The sequence below is a fragment of the Mustelus asterias genome, chromosome 17, assembly GCF_964213995.1.
Source record: "Mustelus asterias chromosome 17, sMusAst1.hap1.1, whole genome shotgun sequence".
NCBI classification, from domain to species: domain Eukaryota; kingdom Metazoa; phylum Chordata; class Chondrichthyes; order Carcharhiniformes; family Triakidae; genus Mustelus; species Mustelus asterias.
The window spans coordinates 5,225,487-5,245,204 of NC_135817.1; the positions used below are offsets into that span (position 1 = coordinate 5,225,487).

At 41.0% G+C, this 19,718-nt stretch overlaps 1 protein-coding gene across 1 annotated transcript in view; it reads right to left on the reverse strand.

Moving 5' to 3' along the window:
• Positions 1–19,718, reverse strand: part of LOC144506244 (uncharacterized) — a 172,485-nt gene that overhangs the window by 136,520 nt on the left and 16,247 nt on the right. The window contains exons 5-11 of the mRNA XM_078232103.1: positions 18,684–18,718; positions 13,382–13,551; positions 13,038–13,171; positions 4,020–4,183; positions 3,214–3,275; positions 2,422–2,467; positions 1,811–1,837 (exon numbers count right to left, since the gene is read on the reverse strand). Of these exons, the coding sequence (XP_078088229.1) occupies positions 1,811–1,837; positions 2,422–2,467; positions 3,214–3,275; positions 4,020–4,183; positions 13,038–13,171; positions 13,382–13,551; positions 18,684–18,718 (638 nt within the window). The remainder of the gene's footprint in view (positions 1–1,810; positions 1,838–2,421; positions 2,468–3,213; positions 3,276–4,019; positions 4,184–13,037; positions 13,172–13,381; positions 13,552–18,683; positions 18,719–19,718) is intronic.

Sequence of the window (19,718 nt, forward strand, 5' to 3'; positions counted from 1 at the left end):
GCTGTGCAGAGGGACCTGGGTGTCCTTGTGCAAGAATCACAAGGAGTTGGTTTGCAGGTGCAGCAGGTAATTAAGGCGGCAAATGGAATTTTGTCCTTCATTTCCGGAGGGATGGAGTTTAAAAACAGCGAGGTTATGTTGCAGCTGTATAAGGTGCTGCTGAGGCCACACCTGGAGTACTGTGTACAGTTTTGGTCTCCTTACTTGAGAAAGGATATACTGGCACTGGAGGGGGTGCAGAGGAGATTCATTAGGTTGATTCTGGAGTTGAGAGGGTTGGTTTATGAGGAGAGACTGAGTAGACTGGGGCTATACTCACTGGAATTCAGAAGAATGAGGGGAGATCTTTTGGAACATATTAGATTATGAAGGGAATAGATCAGATGGAAGCAGGGATGGCAGGTGAAACTAAAACTAGGGGGCATGGCCTCAAAATAAGGGGGAGCAGATTTAGGACTGAGTTGAGGAGGAACCTCTTCACACAAAGGGTTGTGAATCTGTGCAATTCCCTGTCCAGTGAAGCAGTTGAGGCTACCTCATTGAATGTTTGTAAGGCAAGGATAAATACATTTTTGAACAGTAAAGGAATTAAGAGTTATGGTGAGCAGGCAGTAAGTGGAGCTGAGTCCACAAAAAGATCAGCCATGATCTTATTGAATGGCGGACCAGGCTCGAGGGGCCAGATGGCCTACTCCTGCTCCTCGTTCTTATATTATGTTCTAAAAGGTGGAAGGGGTGGACAGAGAGGGCGAGACCAACCTGATTGTCTTATACGGTACAGAGCAAGAGTGCATGTGACCAACCTGATTATCTGATACGGTACACAGAAAGCTAGTGTTGCCACTTGTGAGGGAGACAAAATCTAGGTGTCATAAATATAGTCATTAATAAATCCAATAAGGAATTCAGGAGAAACTTTACTCGGTGTAGGTAGAAAGTGGGACTTACTACCACAAAGGAGTATTTGAGATGTCATAGATGCTTTTAAGGAAAAGCTGGATACGCACATTACAGAGAAAGGAATAGAAGGTTATGGCAATAGGGCTAGAAGAGGAGGATTGGTTGGAAGCTCGGTTGGCGCTGTAAGAATAACAGGGTCAATTACAGCTTTCACAAATGAATTTTTAAATCAATTGAACAACATGGCTGAGAAGCAAAGAAGATATTTTTCTGCAATGTTTGGTAAAATATTAAATGCAAGATTTAAGGAAATATGACCTTGTGCAAGATAACTTAAGAGGCACATTTTGTATCTGAGCCAAATGAACGAATGCAAGACTCTGAAATGTTAGATAACCGTTAGATAACTGCAAAGGCTGTGTACAAACGTTTGACTGCAGAAGCTTGGCGATACCTTTTGTGTCTATTGATCTTGTAACTGGAGACAATGACAGACATAACATATTAGGTATGAAACCACAATGGTAGGGTGAGGTTGTATTGAAATGTCAACATGTCTGGTGACGTTGGGGGGTCACTTCCTGGAAGATACAAACAGGAAACTTCTCGAGAAGAGAATGTGCAAGTTGAAAATATATAATGGATAGGTGAGTACCTAATATAGAATGAGGTCTAGGCCCAAGAGTATAAAAAGGAGAGTGCGGAGATCCTCAGTGCGTAAATAAAGACAAATTAAGTTGTCTCGGTAAATCTAAGAACCAGTACCATAACAACCGTGCTTAAGGGCACAGGGTAGACCCTGTATTGGGTCCGTGTACAATTTTGAATGTGGGTCCACCAAAGTATGAAATTACTGGTAATAAATCTTACAGGTCATAAACACCAACATGAAACATTTGGGCTGACTGACCTGTTTTTGTGCTGTATATTCTATGCACTAGTGTGGCGGTTCATAGAAAATCAAGAAAAAAAAATTATACTTTTATCTCTGTTTTAGTTGTTAACCAAGTTCTGTGATGGTGCTCGCACCCGAGTCAAAGGGTTGTTGGTTCAAGTCCCAATCCAGTATCTTGAGTATAAAATCTAGGCTGTCACTGCAGTTCAATGGGGTGCTGCACTACCATCTTGTGGATGAAATGGCAAACTGAGATTCAGTCTGTCCCCTCAGATGCACACAAGAGGATGCCAAGGCACAACTTCAAAGAACAGCAGGACCGTTCCCACGCATCTTGGCCCACATTTGTCTCTCAACCAACATCACGAAAAAGGTTCTCATTATTATCACACTGCTGTTTGTACGATCTTGAGTGCAAATCGGTTGCTGCATTTGGCATTTTACAACAGTGACTACACTTCGGAGTCTTCCATTATCTTAAATCCTTGGAGATGTCCTAAGATCGTGAAGGATGCTCTTTCAAGGCAAGTCTTTGAGTTTTGCCTGTGAGATTCACAGACTGCAATGCAATCAATTAGTAGTGGGCTACTTAAGCCTAATCGTGAAGTCTGAAATGTAGTACTTACTGAAAGAGCCAAGATCTTGGAAAGCTGCTTTCGGTACACTGGAATCCTAACAGAAATTACAACATTGGTCAATGATTCACATTAAAAAAAGTTCACTGTTTCTCCTTTTCCCCCAATGATTTAGCTCTTTCATGCTTTCACATACAACCATGCATCACATACAACTCACAAATAGGTGGGAAAGGAATATTCTGGACAATTCCAATCAAAGTAAGCCACATGCATTTCTCGGAGAAATGCAATTAAAATGCATGAAGATTTTGTGTTTCATAGAAACATTATATTTAGACTGCCTCACCAAGTTTTTTCTGTGTCCTCTTTTTGCTGCCAATTTAATTAGAACATTAGAACCACATGCCGTGCAAGAAATATAGAATCCTGGTACCCTTAATGGCCATTGCTCATTTACGAGGTTGGACAGCACGAGTACCAAAAGGCAATGTGACAGCTTGAATTATCATGGACAAGTTCAATGATGTTTACCTCATGCACACTTTCAGCGAGTGTCACTAATCTGAATGGTTCAACTATTCAAAACCTTCATTCTATGCAGAATCTGGCACAGTTCAGACTTTATTTTCTCAATTTTTTTGCTTCTTTTAAAATGTCTTCTTTTCTGTTCTTATAAAATTGTGTTAATCGTTTAACTGAAGGTTTTTTCAATCACAAATACCGAAGGAATCAAATAACTAGTAGCAGCAGCAGTATGGAAATATAGAGCAGATCAAATTCAATAACAAACTCAAGTACCAGATTGTATCCTACATTACTGGCTGCATACCTATACAGTACCTTCAAGGTTCCATCATCAAGTAAATAGGAAGGATGTTTCTGACATTTTCTGAATCTTCCATCTTAGCATAAAGAAATGTAAAATTTAGCCAATGAATAGCATTTTTATATTCAGTTCCTTAATTATATATATATTTAAATCTGTTTGATTTCCGGTGCCACTAATTCACAAACAAGCTTTCAAAAGCTTTTTTTCTCAACAAAATAACATCAAAGATTCACCTGTATTGATCCTACAGTTGCTACGTCAAATTTCACCCCTCCAACCCTCCCATCTCACATGCTTTTCCCTTTAATATGCATCCAAACAGAAAATCTGTCTGCAGCATACTCTTCCTTGCCCTGAAGGGTAGCAGTAATAAAGAACTGCACAGAACTCCTAAACTGAAGTATATAGCATATAGACCATGACTCTTTACTACTTGTTCCATTTCACAAGAAGGTCCAGAGATCTTCTAGTACCTTGCTTCACTTCCAAGCCAAACAGAAACATTGGCACAAAATGCTGCTACATTAAATAACACCAATTAAAGGAAGGTAGTCAAGTGATTGTGTTGACAATGTGTACAATCTGAACAGTATTTGCTAAAGCTACTTTTGAGAATGCAAACAGCAAAGCAATACTGTTGGGCTCTTTGGAAACAAATCTGTATGGAAATGAGACTGCAAATTAAAGACAAAATCGGAAGCATTATTTAAAATTAAAGGGTTTAAAAAATTACTAAATTGCCCAATTGTGTGTGAATCAATAGCAATTCAGTAATGAATAACACACGGGACTGAAGATCTGAAAACTTTTTTTTAACCATCTTTTGTTCTGTCACTGATTTTCTCATTGAAGTTTCCTTCGGTAATATTAGAACTTGTGTCTTCATCACTGCTGCTCCTGCAACAGCCAACGGAAGGCAATCCATGGGCTTTCTTGGTATTTCCATCTTCCTCATTACTTTTATGGTTTTTGCAATGCAATCTGTAAGAAAGAAAAAAGGTTTGATACAAAGGGGAAAACAGCACCAAAATAGATATGAACAGATGGCAGAGAAATTAAACAGCTGCATCTCATTACTTTTAAAAATGATCGTCAGATATACAGTAGCAGACAATGTAGAATAAAACATGCAGCTGGAGTTAATCAAGGCCAGTGGACACAGATTTCTAAAAGATACTTGAGAACACAAAATTCTGAGTAGAAATAACAGGATGATGAAAGAAATACAGCTGTAGTTTCCATATACTTTCATAAAAAAGGCACACATAACAAAGAGTGACACTTGGGGTTATTGTGGAGAGTGCTGCCAAAGGATAGGAAGAAAAGTGGATGTAGGGGGTAGAAAGCACACATCACACTTAAAGGTTTCTTGAAATGGAAAGATGTTATGGGTAATATATTCAAGTGTTCATGTTAGGGACATTTTTATTTACTAAATCTTTTTATTTTTATTTACTGAAAGTCTAATAGCTGCAGAAGACAATACATTATAAATTACTACTATCCTGTTAAAGAAAACTGTTTAACTTCTCCCTGTCCTCTCCCCTGTTTTTCTTAACCTCTCCATCTCTTCCTTTCTCCCAAGGTTTTTGCTCCTTCTGAGCTTTTGCTCTTTGTGCAGGCGCATGTCTTCAGCTCCGAGTCTCGCTGGTCATGCACATGGCCCTGACCAACATGAACAATTTAAACCATGCATATGCAGCTCTTTCCGAGCCGACACATGCCCAAGATTCATCAGGTCTTGGAGATGTCAACCATAGAGCTGAAGACGAACGTTATTTTTCATTTAATTACATTAATTTTTAATCTATTTTTGCAGCATACTTGTTTGCACTGTTCATGACCCCTTCCAGCACTTTGTTGATCAAGAGTAAACCACTGGGATGGCAAATGGCCAGGTTGGATTCGTCCTGTTTTAACTATTCAATTCTATTTTGAAAACCATGAATGAACTTGCCTCCACCACATTCTCGGGCAATGCATTCCAGATCTAAACATTCTGTATAACAAAGAATGCTTGTGACACTGTTGCTTCTTCTGTCAGATTAAATTGATATCCTTGGGTTCACCAAAGGGAACATCTACAGATCGTTGATGATTTTGAACACCTTTTGCAAATCTCCTCAGCACATTGGGAACCACTGATCTAGAAGCCCAGCATACAAAAGGGAGGTCACGTCGAACTTTTGTAAAACTGCAGTTGGAATATCATACATAGGCTTTAGGCCCCTGATTATAGAAAAGATATAGATGGATTCTGTGATTCTTTGCGAAAAGCAATGGTAAAGATTTGGTTTAGTTTCAAATAGGATGTTAACTGCAAACCACTCATTCCTGGTATGAACAGGCACTTTACAAGTGCAGACCTGTTGCAGTCAGATGGAATAGACTGGGGAGGTGAGATGGGGGGGGGGGGGGGGGGCAGTCAGATGGAGTAGACTTGGGGGGGGGGGGGGGGGTGACCTGATACATGTATTTAAGGTTGTGAAAAGGTAAATAGATTGTAAAGGTGATAGATTGTTACTATCTTCATAGAATGGTTACAGGAGGAGGCCGTTTGGCCTGCTGACTGTGCTAGCTCTAACCTAGTTCAATTTCCCCACCTTTTCCCCGTAAACCTCCAAATATTTTCTCTTCAGATTTTTAAAAATTCATTCGTTCACAGGATGCAAGCAACATAAGCTGGGCCAGCATTTTTTGCCCATCCCAATTGCTGTCGAGAAGGTGGTGGTGAGCCTTCTCGCACCACTACAGTCCATGTAGGTACCTCCACAATGCTGTTACAGAAAGAGTTCCAGGATTTTGACTAAGTGACAGGGAAGGAACAGAAATGTAGTTCAAAATCAGGACTACATGTGTGGCATGAAAGGGAACTTGCAGGCGATGCTGTTCCCATGCACCTGCTGCCCTTGTCCTTCTAGGTGGTAGAGATCATGGGTTAGGAAGATTCTGTCAAAGGAGCCTTGATGGGTTGCTGTGCTGAATCTTGTAAATGCTGACTGATACTGTGCATCAGTGGTGGAGGGAGTGAATGCTTAAAGTGGTGGCTGGGGTGCCAATCAAGCGGGCTGTTGTGTCCTGGCTGGTGTCAAGCTTCTTGAGCGTCATTGGAGTTGCATTCATTCAGATAAGTGGGCAGTAATCCATCACACTTGTGGCTTGCACCTTGTAGACACTGGACAAACATTGGGGAGTCAGGAGGTGAGTTATTCTCTGCAGGAATTCCAGCCTCTGACCTGCTCTTGTAGCCACAGTATTTATATGGCTGGTCCATTTCAGTTGTGGTCAATAGCAAACCCCAGGATGTTGATAGTGATGGATTCAGCAATGACAATACCATTGAATGTCAAGGGAGGTGATTAGATATTCTTTGTTGGAGATGGTCATTGCCTGGCAGGTATGCTATTTGCCATGTATCCGTCCAAGCCTGAGTTTCATTCTGGTCTCGCTGCATATGGACACAGGCTGTTTCAGTATTGGAGTTGCCACAAATGGTAAACATTGTGCAATCAACCGTAAACATCTTGACTTCTGACCTTAGGATGGAAGGAAGGTTATTGATGAAGCAGCTGAAGATGATTGGGCCTAGGACACTACCCTGAGGAATTCCTGCAGTGATGTCCCGAGATGATTGACCTCCAACAATCACGATCATCTTCCTTTGTACCAGAAATGACTCCAACCACCCAATTCCCAATGACTTCAGTTTTGCCAGGGCTCCTTGATACCACATTCGGACAAATGCTGCCTTGATGTCAAGGGTATTCACTCTCACCTCACCTTTGTATTTCAGCTCTTTCATCCATGTTTGAACAAGACTGTAAAGTGAGCAGGAGTTGAGTGGCCCTGGTGGAGCCCCAGTGGAGTGTCAGCGAGCGGGTTATTGCTGAGCAAGTGTAGCTTGTTTGCACTGCTCGTGACTTCTTCCAGCACTTTGTTGATCAAGAGTAGACCACTGGGATGGTAAATGGCCAGGTTGGATTCGTCCTGTTTTAACTATTCACTTCTATTTTGAAAACCATGATTGAACTTGCCTCCACCACACTCTCAGGCAGTGCATTCCAGATCTAAACATTCTGTGTAACAAAGAATCCTCATGACTCTGTTGCTTCTTTTGCCAGTTTAAATTGATGTCCTTGGGTTCACCAAAGGGAACATCAACTGGGTACAGATCGTTGATGATTTTGGATACCTTTTGCAAATCTCCTCAGCTTTCTCTTCTCCAAGGAAAACAGCCCCAACTTCTTCAATAACTCCACATAACTGAAATTCTATTTATTTACTTATTAGTGTTACAAGTAGGCTTATATTAACACTGCAATGAAGTTACTGTGAAAACCCCCTACTCGCCACACTCCGACACTTGTTCGGGTACACCGAGGGAGAATTTAGCACGGCCAATTCACCTAACCAGTGTATCTTTTGGACTGTGGGAGGAAACCGGAGCACCTGGAGGAAACCCACGCAGACATGGGGAGAACGTGCAGATTCCAGATGGTGACTCAAACCGGGAATCAAACCTGGGTCCCTGACGCTTTGAAGCAGCAATGCTAACCACTGTGCCACGGCATGGTCTACATCCCTGGAATCATTCGCGTGAGTCTTTTCTGTACCCTCTGTAATGCCTTCACTTCCTTCCTAAAGACTGGTGCCCAGAACTGGTGTTGCGAATATCAAGTTCATGGTTCATGCGTTTTGGAATATAAATTTTAATTTCTGAAACTAAAAGTTAACTGTAGAGTACTGGAGAAGCCCCTGATTTAAAAAACAGGTAAATACGTGAAGTAAATATCAATCATGCAAGCTTGAAGTGTTTACACTTAAAAGGGTGGGGCCATGTTGAATTAAGAAATTGTCATCTAGAAGGGAGTTGGAGCGAAATTTGTTTAAAAGCATTCAGTAAACACTGAAATGTTATAAAGTCCATTTCTTTCTTCTGACCAAAGGACAAATTTTAAATGAGGGATACTTAACCTGAAGATTTGTTTGAGGACTTTTCAGAACATGTGACCTCATCACAGAGATGGGTGGAACTTGGGGAGATTCTCTGGTTTCAACTTATCTGGGTGCTTTCTGAGAGTTTTTGTTGCAGCTCGTATCTGGTGTGCACGAAGCAGAGAAAATTTTATGTTCTTCATTCTCTGCATGGGGTTTGAGTTTAATATCAGTTTGGATTAAATCAGCGGAAAACTGGAAGATTTCCTAGTTTGAAGCGTGGGGAAATGTCTCCAGTGGTCTTCATAGACTTGTGGCAACAGATTAGCCTGGAAGTACTGAGAAGGCAACCAGAAAACGAGACTGAGGCATCCACAACCAAGGGATATTAAGCAAGGAGTCTCAATTCAGGGAATAAATTGAACTAAGAAGAATTGAAGTAAATTCCAGGCAATTGTGGTAAACTTATGGGTGGTTCCTACAGAAATAAATAGCTGTAAAATTGGTATGCCATAAGGCAAAGTGCACAAAGTACAGTTACAACCTACAATGTTACGTTCAGGCTGCTTGCTTTGTTTAATTATTTTGAATGCAACAAAGTTTGTATTTTGTGGGAAAACATAGGAGCTTGTGGCGTGGTTCTGTTGATATTACCAGGTGTTCAGATTTCTCTTTAAGTGTTAACAGTCCCGAATCAGATTGTAACACTGGACGTGATACTTGACTTGAGGCCTAGGACATTGCTGAAAAATGACAGTGTCCTTGATCCAGCTGCTTTATGATTGATATTCACTTCATCAAGAGGTTTGAAGTAGGGCTGTTCATTATGTCTAGTGTTCAGTTCCATTTGCAATTCTTCAAATAACGGAGCAGTCAAGCATACATACAAGATGTGGACAACATCTAGACTTGGACTGATTATTGGCAAGTTGCATTTGGGCCAACTCAAATACCAGACAACGAACATTTCCAACAAGATTGAGCATAACTATCTTCCCTTGACATTCAGTAGCAATACCATTGCCAAATTCCTATCAACATACAAGGAGCCACCACTGGTCAGAAATGTAAATGGACTAGTCGTATAAATATCTTGACTATGAAGGCAAGTCTGAGCTACAGTATTCTGCAATGAATGAGTCTTCTCTCAATAACCTACATGGGACATTTGGAGTGTGATAGAATGCATTGTCTGCAAGGACACAGCTGCAGCTGTGCTCAGAAGCTCAATACCACCCAGAAGTAATCAGCCCAATTGATTTGACACTCCATTTGAAAATGTGCCCCTTCCACCATTAGTATGCTGATTACTGTGTGCACAATCTACAGGACATACAATAATATAAAATCTAACATTATTAGTCAATAATGGAGCTCATCATGCAATCTAAGTGAAGTTATTGTTGTCTGATTAACAATGCTTTGTTGCAATGGTAACTCCAGAGAAATTGTCAATGTAGCGTGCCAATGCTGGCCTGCGTATACATATCAAGCTTTTTTCCCATAGCCTTGAAAATATTTTCAAGTGTATATTCAATTCCTATTAGAGCATTTCAAGAATCTCCTTTCATCACCTTTTCAAGCAGTGCACTCTAGATCAGAACAACTTGTTCAGAACAAAAACTCCATCTGCTCCTCTGATTTATGATAATTAGCAAAAATACCAATGTCCCACTGACCATCCCACCAGTGGAAACGGTTTCCACCTACTTAGTCTATCTAAAACCCCTCAATTTTGAACACAGCTTGGTACGGCTCCTGTTCTGTCCAAGACTGCAAGAAAGTACAAAGGGTCATGAACGAAGCCCAGTCCATCACTCAAACCAGCCTCCCATCCATTGACTCTGTCTACACTTCACTTGCCTTGGAAAAACAGCCAGCATAATCAAGGATCCCACGCACTCTGGACATACTCTCTTCCACCGGGAAAAAGATACAATATTCTGAGGTCACGTATCAACCAAGTCAAGATCAGCTTCTTCCCTGCTGCCATCAGACTTTGGAATGGAGCTACCTTATATTAAGTTAATCTTTCTCTATACCCTAGCTATGACTGTAACATTCTGCACCCTCTGCTTTCTCTATGTATGTATGCCTTGTCTGTATTGCGCACAAGAAACAATACTTTTCGCTATATACTAATACATGTGACAATAATAAATCAAATCAAAAACCTCGGTTATGTAGCAGCCAGATTATCAACCCTAAGGCTCTGGCCAGTGAAGCACAGCTATCTTGCTTCTTCATGATTTTATCACTGCCACCTTCAGTTGCTGTTCATAGACCATCATTCATGACAAATTCCACAATCACACATCAGTGGTAGAAAGGGCTATCTGAGTAAGGAGGCCACTTGATGGCCCCAAACTTGACTGGTGTTCTCTCCCCACTGAGATCAAATAAGGAGAAATTTCAGTAATTATAAAAAAGGCAAGTATTTGTATGGCATCTTCCATGTCCTCAGGACACCACAAAGTACTTTATAGCCAATTAAGTATATTTGAAGTCCAGTCAATCCGATAAAAAAGGAAAAGTGGCAGCTAATTAATACACAGCAAACTCCCACAAAACGCAACGTCCTGGGTCCCGGGTTCGATTCCCGGCTCGGGTCACTGTCTGTGTGGAGTTTGCACATTCTCCTCGTGTCTGCGTGGGTTTCCTCCGGGTGCTCCGGTTTCCTCCCACAGTCCAAAGATGTGCGGGTTAGGTTGATTGGCCAGGTTAAAAAATTGCCCCTTAGAGTCCTGGGATGTGTAGGTTAGAGGGATTAGCGGGTAAATATGTGGGGGTAGGGCCTGGGTGGGATTGTGGTCGGTGCAGACTCGATGGGCCGAATGGCCTCCTTCTGCACTGTAGGGTTTCTATGATTTCTATGATTTCTTGTAAGCTCTTCCAGTACAGTTACAACACTGGCATCTACCCAACAATGTGGAAAATTGCCCAGGTATGTCCTGTACACAAAAAGCAGAATAAAGCCAACCCGGCCAATTACTGCCCAATCCACTCTCGACCATCAGTAAAGTGATGGAAGGGGTCATTGACAGCGCTATCAAGCCGCACCTGCTCAGCAATAACCTGCTCAGTGACGCCCAGTTTGGGTTTCGCCAGGGTCACTCAGCTCCTGACCTCATTACAGCCTTGGTTCAAACATGGACAAAAGAGCTGAATTCCAGAGGCGAGGTGGAATCAATGGGTATCGGGGGCAAACTCTCCACTGGTTGGAGTCATAACTGGTACGTAGGAAGATGATTGTGGTTGTGGAGGGTCAGTCGTCTCAGCTCCAGGACATCTCTGCAGGAGTCCCTCAGGGTAGTGTCCTAGGCCCAACCATCTTCAGCTGCTTCATCAATGACCTTCCCTCCGTCATAAGTGGGGATGTTCAGCACTATTCGCGACTCCTCAGATACTGACGCAGTCCATGTTCGAATGTAACAAGATCTGGACAATATCCAGGCGTGGGCTGACAAGTGGCAAATAACATTCACGCCACACAAATGCCAGGCAATGACCATCACCAATATGAGACACTCCAACCTCCACCCCTTGACATTCAATGGTGTAACCATCACTGAATTCCCCACTGTCAACATTCTTGGGGTTACCATTGACCAGAAACCCAACTGGACTCATCACAAACACAGTGGCTACAAGCGCAGGTCAGAGGCTGGGAATACTGCGGCGAGTAACTCACCTCCTGACTCCCCAGAGCCTATCCATCATCTACAAGTCGGAAGTGTAATGGAATACTCCCCACTTGCCTGGATGGGTGCAACTCCAACAACACTCAAGAACCTTGACACCATCCAGGACAAAGCAGCCCACTCGATTGGCAACACATCTACAAACATTCAATCCTTCCACCACCGACCCTCAGTAGCAGCAGTGTGCACTATCTACAAGGTGTCCTGCAGCAATTCACCAAAGATCCTTAGACAGCATCTTCCAAACCCATTCCATCCAGAAGGACAAGAGCAGCAGATAAATGGGAACATCAGGTTCTCCAAGCCACTCACCATCCTGACTTGGAAACATATTGTCATTCTTTCACAGTCACTGGGTCAAAATCTTGGAATTCCCTCCCTAATGGCATTGTGAGTCAACCCACAGCACATGGACTACAGCAATTCAAGAAGGCAGCTCACCACCTTCTCCAGGGCAACTAGGGATAGGCAATAAATGCAGGCCAGCCAGTGATGCCCATGTCCCATGAATGAGTAACAAAAAACCAATCAAATAATCTGGTTTAGTGTTATTAGTTGAATATTAGCCAGTACGATAGGGAGAATTCCTTGATCCCCTTCAAAACAGTATCATAGAATCTATTACTAAGCTCAAAGCACATTTTATCTTTTGACTGTTCACTTTGCAACTTTCCAGACTCAACATGGAGTTCAGATCAAAACCACTACCCCATTTTTTTTCCTCTTTGTGCTCGTGTGTTTTTGGATATCAGCTGTTGGCGACAACTATACTTCCCTACTTATACTTCCTCAAGACACATCTTTTGTTGTTTTACTTCCTCCTCTCAATTTGCATCATCATCCCATATCATTTAATCTCTCAAGCCTTCCATCCTATTATAGACCTCCCATCTTGTTCCTACCTCCCCTCACTGCTTAAAAACCTAAATATCTAAGAACTCAATTCTGATGAAGGGGCACCACCCTGAAATGTAATCCCTGCTTCTCTCTCCATGGATGGTACAAGTCTGCTGAGCATTTCTGTTTTTATATTGGGGCAGACAGAGTTTCCATTCAACAAAGTTTAACAAAATCCAAAAGTGGTGCCTTAGACAGTGCAGTTCTCTCATCAGTATAGGACTGGAGTTCCAGCTTAAATTAGATGTTTCATACTCTAGATAGGTTTAAAGGTTACATTTACAGATCAATAACTTGCACACCTGTCAACTCCATTGCCAATGTTTTTAACGAAATTTACGCTGTCAGGAGCTGCATAATGCAAGCCATAAGTCGTCATGGAGCCTTTAACTTCACACTCTATATCAGCTTCTGTCTGGTTGCACATTGCGTATTCCTGTGAAAAGGAATAATTTCTACATGAAGTGTCTATTTTTACTTCAAAGAATTTTGAACATTTCTGAGCAAAATAACAACAGGAGGCAACAGGTCAGATATAAAAGTTGAATTCAAAAATTATTAAAGGACAATGGAGGTAAAATATTAAGTTACATACAAATTAACTGAAGAATATTAAGATTAATATCAATAATACATTTCAACTCACAGTTATTGTCCCCCTGGACGAGGATTTGTCTGTTTGACCGTGAGATTCCACGAGTCTCACCCGAGATTCTTTCCTTAGACTATAAGTGCATTGCTTCCTTTGTGGTTCCGAGTCATTTTCTTTGGCTTGTGCAGTGTCCTGAATGCCTTCAGTACTTCCAACAGAGCTGTCTGAACCAAACATCTCATATGTTAAGGAAATGACGAAGTGCATCCATCTTACAATATCATTTTTGTACTCTGCAGCTTATTTGGTTCATCAATCTACTACTGAATCCCAAAGGATATTTTTAGCAAGGTAGTAAAGTTCAGAGAAGTACTGATCCTCATACATGCCAAACTTGGCCCCAATGCCAGATTCTACCCCTGCATTGGTATTTTGCAAACACTATTAACCTTATCTGAGCATTTAATCCTGAGCATCGCCAGGTGCTAGTGATCATACATCAAGCCTGAAGTAGCCTCCTTCCAAATTTCAAATATTTATCTCAATATGCCCAATATAATGTTTGTGAGCTAAAACCTTTTGGTATTTTCAAATACCCGTTTCTTTGACAAATCTGTGGTTAATGTAGCATACTGAATGACTTGCATTAATTTCAAACCATGCTTTACACAAGTAAACAGCGCAACATAAATATGTGACCCATATATAATCAGGGAAAATGGGAAAAAGTAAATTCTTTTAATACTGATTTAGCTTATGTATTGCATCAAATGCATTCAAAGCCAGTTTTACATTTGAAGAATTCTTACCCCTAACTCATTCTGAGCATTTTAATCCCATTGATGCAGAGCGCCCATTTAACAAAAAGGCATCACCTTGCTGCAATATCTGTGTTTGTTCTTAGAGGAATAAAGTGACATAAAATGATTTCAGTATCATAATAACTCACAGTACAACACTGGAACATTTTATGCAAATATTTCAAGAAAGATCCAGGAGTAGACCAAGTGCCAAATGTTACGATCCCAGTCGATGTTATAATTAGACAGGAAGATCCCAGAATTGGGTCAAAAGACTGTAGCTTTTACGTTTTTTTAATAAAATGGGAAGGACTGCTAATTATTTTTAACAAAAACATTCAAAAATCGAATGATACAATAGTCCTTTACTTTCCCCTTAACTTAACAATTACACACAGATTTTAAGATCAACATGGATGACAAAGTACTCCTTCGCTACATTGGTCTCAATAACACAGTCTCTTTAAGCATACAGATTTCCTGTGATCTGTGACACACTCCTCTACTCTGAACCCAAGTTAGTGCCTGTGGATTTCTCCTCAGAATCCCCCCCCCCCACCACCTCCAGATGATAATCATGTGAGAGTTTCTAACCTCCACTCCCAAAAACACATTTTAAAATCTTCTCTCATAATAACTCTTTCCCTGAGCAGTTTGCATTCCAAACTCCAGGCCAGGTTTTCCAAATGACACTTAAATAAAGCTGCTGCTCCACTTCGAACAGTGAATCCAGTCTATGATTTTACGCCAGATCCTTTAGGATTTCTTTGTCTTGACTGCTATACAAACTGTTCACTATTGCTTCAGCTCTTGATTCCCAGACCCTAGTAAAATGGCATCAAATGTTTTATCTACCTCCAAGGTCTGCTGTCCCACTTTAACTCTGGTCACTGCGATTGTTTCTTTAACTCAAAACATTGTTTACTCTTCCTTGAATTCTTCTGAACAATACCCTGGTCTCTTCTCTTAATTCAGGTTTCTTCAACATTCTTTCTGTCCCAATTCCCTGGTTATCTGGATTATATCTTGTTCGTTAGGAAGCTTGCATCTTCGCAACTCCCTTGTCCTGTCCAGTTTTTTCTGGCAGAGTTGAGAGATGTTTACTCCCTGGTGTCCTGTCTCCAACTGCCAACAAATTTAGCAAAAACTTAAAAAGCTTTTCTTTTCTTACAAGGACCTCCAGTCGCTAAGCAACCCTTGCTAGTTTTATTTATTCTTCACGCTGTAACCGTCTCTAAGCATAATAGAAACTCAAGTGGAACACGCACGCACGCACACACCTGTGCCCAGCATGAATCTAACTATAAATTTCACCTTTGTACGCACAGAAACATGAAGTTAAACACACTTGCAATTATACCTTATTTCTAATATTCACCAACGTAAATAAAAATCCTTTAAAACTACCTTTGTTTTCCTAACACAAAGTACTACCAGTAAGAGATTCTGAAACTCAGACAGTGTGCCAAACAAAGAAATAAGGGTGAATGTATTTTTATATAAATAGATACAATTATCATTTCACTTCCTTCCCCATATACACATCAGATTAAAAGCTTTTTAATGTTGTAATGACATGAACTGTTCAAAAACCTCTACAATCATTACTCTTGGGGCTCACCAATTTCCTCCCTTTCCCCATTCAGACAGAGCTGGGCTCAATCACCACTCTGATTATAGCTGCATCACCAAGATGTTGCAGAAAGATATCCTTGCGTCTGACAATGAGTTGAAGACTGCAAATCAAACAGCCTCATGAACCATATGGCGAGAGTCAGAAACTCAGATAAACTTGTTCATCAGAACTTATACAAAACTCTTATTTAGATTTCTGGTAAAGTATTTTGGGGCTGGGTACATTCACAAAAAGCTTGATGCTCGAGTGATTGTTACTTGAAAAGAGAACCCGGACCCATCTTGCATAATGAACAGAGATGTTCGACCTTAACAATGGAAGAGTCATTATGATCCGAAACCCATCAAGAGGTATTCAGCCAGAACAATTGAAAAAGACATTGTGGGCGATTCTCCCATCCCGCAGCAGGGAGATTGAAGCGCCGGCTTAGTCGTGCAATTCACACTGAGCATCCAGCCCTGAGCGCGTCTCCCAGTGCCGGATTTCTGGCGCCATCAGCTCTGCGCTGGGATCGGCACGGAGCTGCATTAGACATACAGGGAACGATTTCCATATAATTTAAATTTCATTTGTGGGCCTGAGACTGATGTCTCTGGACCCGCTAGCCTCTCCCTCCAGGAGTATTTCACTCCAGCGGGGTTTACAGTAGCTCCCCACTTGCGGGGAGTTGGCGGCCCGACCCTGGTGGACTGAAGGTTTCAAATTTCAGCCAGACTCCCTACTGTTAACCATTTCTGGAAAGGAGATATGTGCACCTAAGATGACCTGGCCTATCTGCGTTGGATGCTGTGACCCTCATCCTGTCTCCCCATTGGCTGAAACCCAGAGAATGTTCCTGAAGGGTTTGAAGAGGAGGATAAAAACAGACATTTTAAAGCAAACTCTAGTGAAGATTCGACCAGCTTACTGGACCCACGACAATGGAAGTGGGCGTGTGACATCCACTTTTATACCAAGAAAACCCTGAGTTCATCGGTTGACTGAAACTCAGCGAATTGAATCCAACAGCCCAGTCAACTACACCAGAACGGGTAGCATATGTTTTCAGGTAGTCAGTCTAGTTTGGGGAAAAGTTAAATTAATTTGTGGTGGAAGAGTTGTTTCTTTAACTTGCAAGTGTTTTTATAAAAGCTAAGTTTGAACCACAGTCCTTTGTCTCAATTTAAGAACACCTGGGTAAACACATTTTTGAGTAATAAATTGGTCGAAAATGTCTGTATAGATTTCACAGGCAACAATCTCTCCATGTTCTTCCCAACAAAATGAATCACTTCACATTTCTCCACAGTGAACCTCATCTTCCACCTGGCTGCCCATTTCAACAACTTGTCTATGGCCTTTTGAAGTTCTACACTATCCCCTCTCAGTTTGCAATGCTTCCAAAGTTTGTATTATTTGCAAACTTTCAAACTGTGGCCCACACACCAAGGTCATTGATAAACATCAGGAAAAGCAAGGGCTCCAACACTGACTCCTGGGGAACTCCACTACAAACCTTTTTTCCACTATGCAAAACATCCATTAACAATTACTCTCTGGTTCCTCTTCCTCAGCCAATTTTTTATCCACGTTGCTACCGTCCCTTTATTCCATGAGCCAAAACTTTGCTCAGAAGTTGATTAAGTGGCTCTTTATCAAATGCCCTTTGGAAGCCGATGTACCATCAACATGAAGCCAAAGCCATCAACAGCATTGCTCTCATCAATCCTGTTACCTTTTCAAAGAACTCCAGCAAGTTAGTTAAACATGTTTTTTCCTGTTAAGAAATCCAGGCTGACTTTCTTTAATTAACCTGCATTTCGCCATGTGACTATTAATTTTGTCCTGGATTATCATTTCTGGAAGTTTCTCCACTACTGAAGTTAAACTGAATAGCCTGTTTCTGGATTTACCAATACATACTTTGTTGATCAAGGATCTAACCCTTGCAATTTTCAGTCCTCTGGCACCACCACCAAGTCTAAGGAAGACTGAAAAACCATTGCCAGTGCCTCTGCAATTTTCACTCACTTCCTTCAGCAACCTGTCTATGGCCACATGGCAATCTGCACTTGTAACTCACCAATATTACTTATCATAGTCTGTGCATTCATATACGTGCACAGTAACCTTAATTTCGACCCTAATACTTTCTCCTTCACACTTATTAACTTAACATTCCCTACTCCAGAGCTATCTCTTCCAGAATACTGTGCACCTTGGTACTCCTCTCTATTATCTCCTGGTTTCCACAAGTCAGAGTGCATTTATTATTTTACCTCGACAGGGTTTAAGCACAATAAAGCTGATCTCTTTCTGTGTTAAACTCAAGAAATCCTGTCCGATTTGTTTTTTTACGATCACAGCTTGTAAATAGTTAAACATTCATTGAATTGTTGTCAACTAGTCTTTTTACAAAAAAACCTGATACGGTCAAATAAGCAGTGGGAAAAGAGGGGAACTCTTTACCCCTCTCATCTGATCGTAACAGTTACTTTCGCTATCGGCAGTTATTTTCAGAAAAAAGAGCCTGTTAAGCAAAGTACCAATTACACTGGAGCTGCCTTAAAAACTACATTACTACACAAATCATTTAGAAAATATATTGACCTTGATACCCGAAATGTTATGGTTTTAATTTCTTGCACTTAAGCACAATCTTCCCTCCAAGGTCACAAACTTCCTTCCCCTGAAGGTAAACTGCTAGCTCCTGTTTTACATATTCTTGCAAATGTGACTGAGATCAGAACTCAGCAAAATGTGGAAGAGATCAAACTTGGCATCTTGCAACTCTGGCAATGTATCACCTGATAAGCCATCTTACAGACTTTAGCTTCTATATTTCATTATGACTCTCGAAAACTAGCATTTTTCAAACCATGGGAGCAAATTATAACAAATATTAGTTGCTTTTGAAATGATAGAGCAGAAAATGCAATACCTTCACTTTCAGTTTTGTGTCTCCAACACCAAACCCTGTGGGTGAAATTAAAGTAAATTTTGAAGTAAAACAAACACCACATACTTTACTATACCATGGCATGTACATCTAGCCGTAGACACATACATGGGGCATTTCCAACTATATATATTATATGTACACACACACACACAGGGAATGTGATGCTGATATACAAGATTTGCCATCAATTCAATTCATAAGGCCAGATCTTCTTTTGTTGCTCGTTATTTTTGAAAATCAATATAATTTCCATATTTGCTTAGCCTATGACTCTACACAATGAGGACTCCTTGCAATGAGGACTGTGCATTTCATTATTGTGGATTGTCAAGATCTTTTTGCTGATGCTTGTTATGAGTGATGTCTGTGGGTCTGGGACTTTGGCTTCAAGAGGGGCAGGAAATCAAAGGAAGGGCAACCTAGGAAAAAGGGGTACTACTCCTCATTGTACTTCCACAGTTTCATGTCAAGCCCAGCATCATTCTCTTAGGTTGGCAAGCATCTCACTATTTTTATCCAAGCTTGTTCCACAGTATAACTGTCTTGCTAAGCCACACCGGAAAGAAGTACATGTTGAATATCAAACACAAGCCACATCAGAGTTAAGGGATCTGAGGACCCCATCTCCTTTGGACAGCTGGTTAAGTAGGCATGCGAGGTATCTGGGAGGATGGCAATGCACTTCATGATTTATATACCAAGAAGTACTGGCAATGGACACATGATTACAATGTCCGAGTAGAGTTAGAGACAATTCAGTGCAAAATTTTGCACCGTCTTCTCATTTCATTGCAGTAAAATTGCAGACTCAGTACTCTTCCAAGAGCCACACTGATTCTCCACATTTGCTATAAGAGTAGAACACAGAGCTATGTTCCCAATATCGATCTTGGTTATTAGGAATTTAGAGGTTAACAATGAACTCGAGATAAAAACAAAAATAACAGACAACAACATGAATAGCAAGAGTCTAGAGGAATATGGAGATGTGATTTGCCGAATGATAAGACTAGC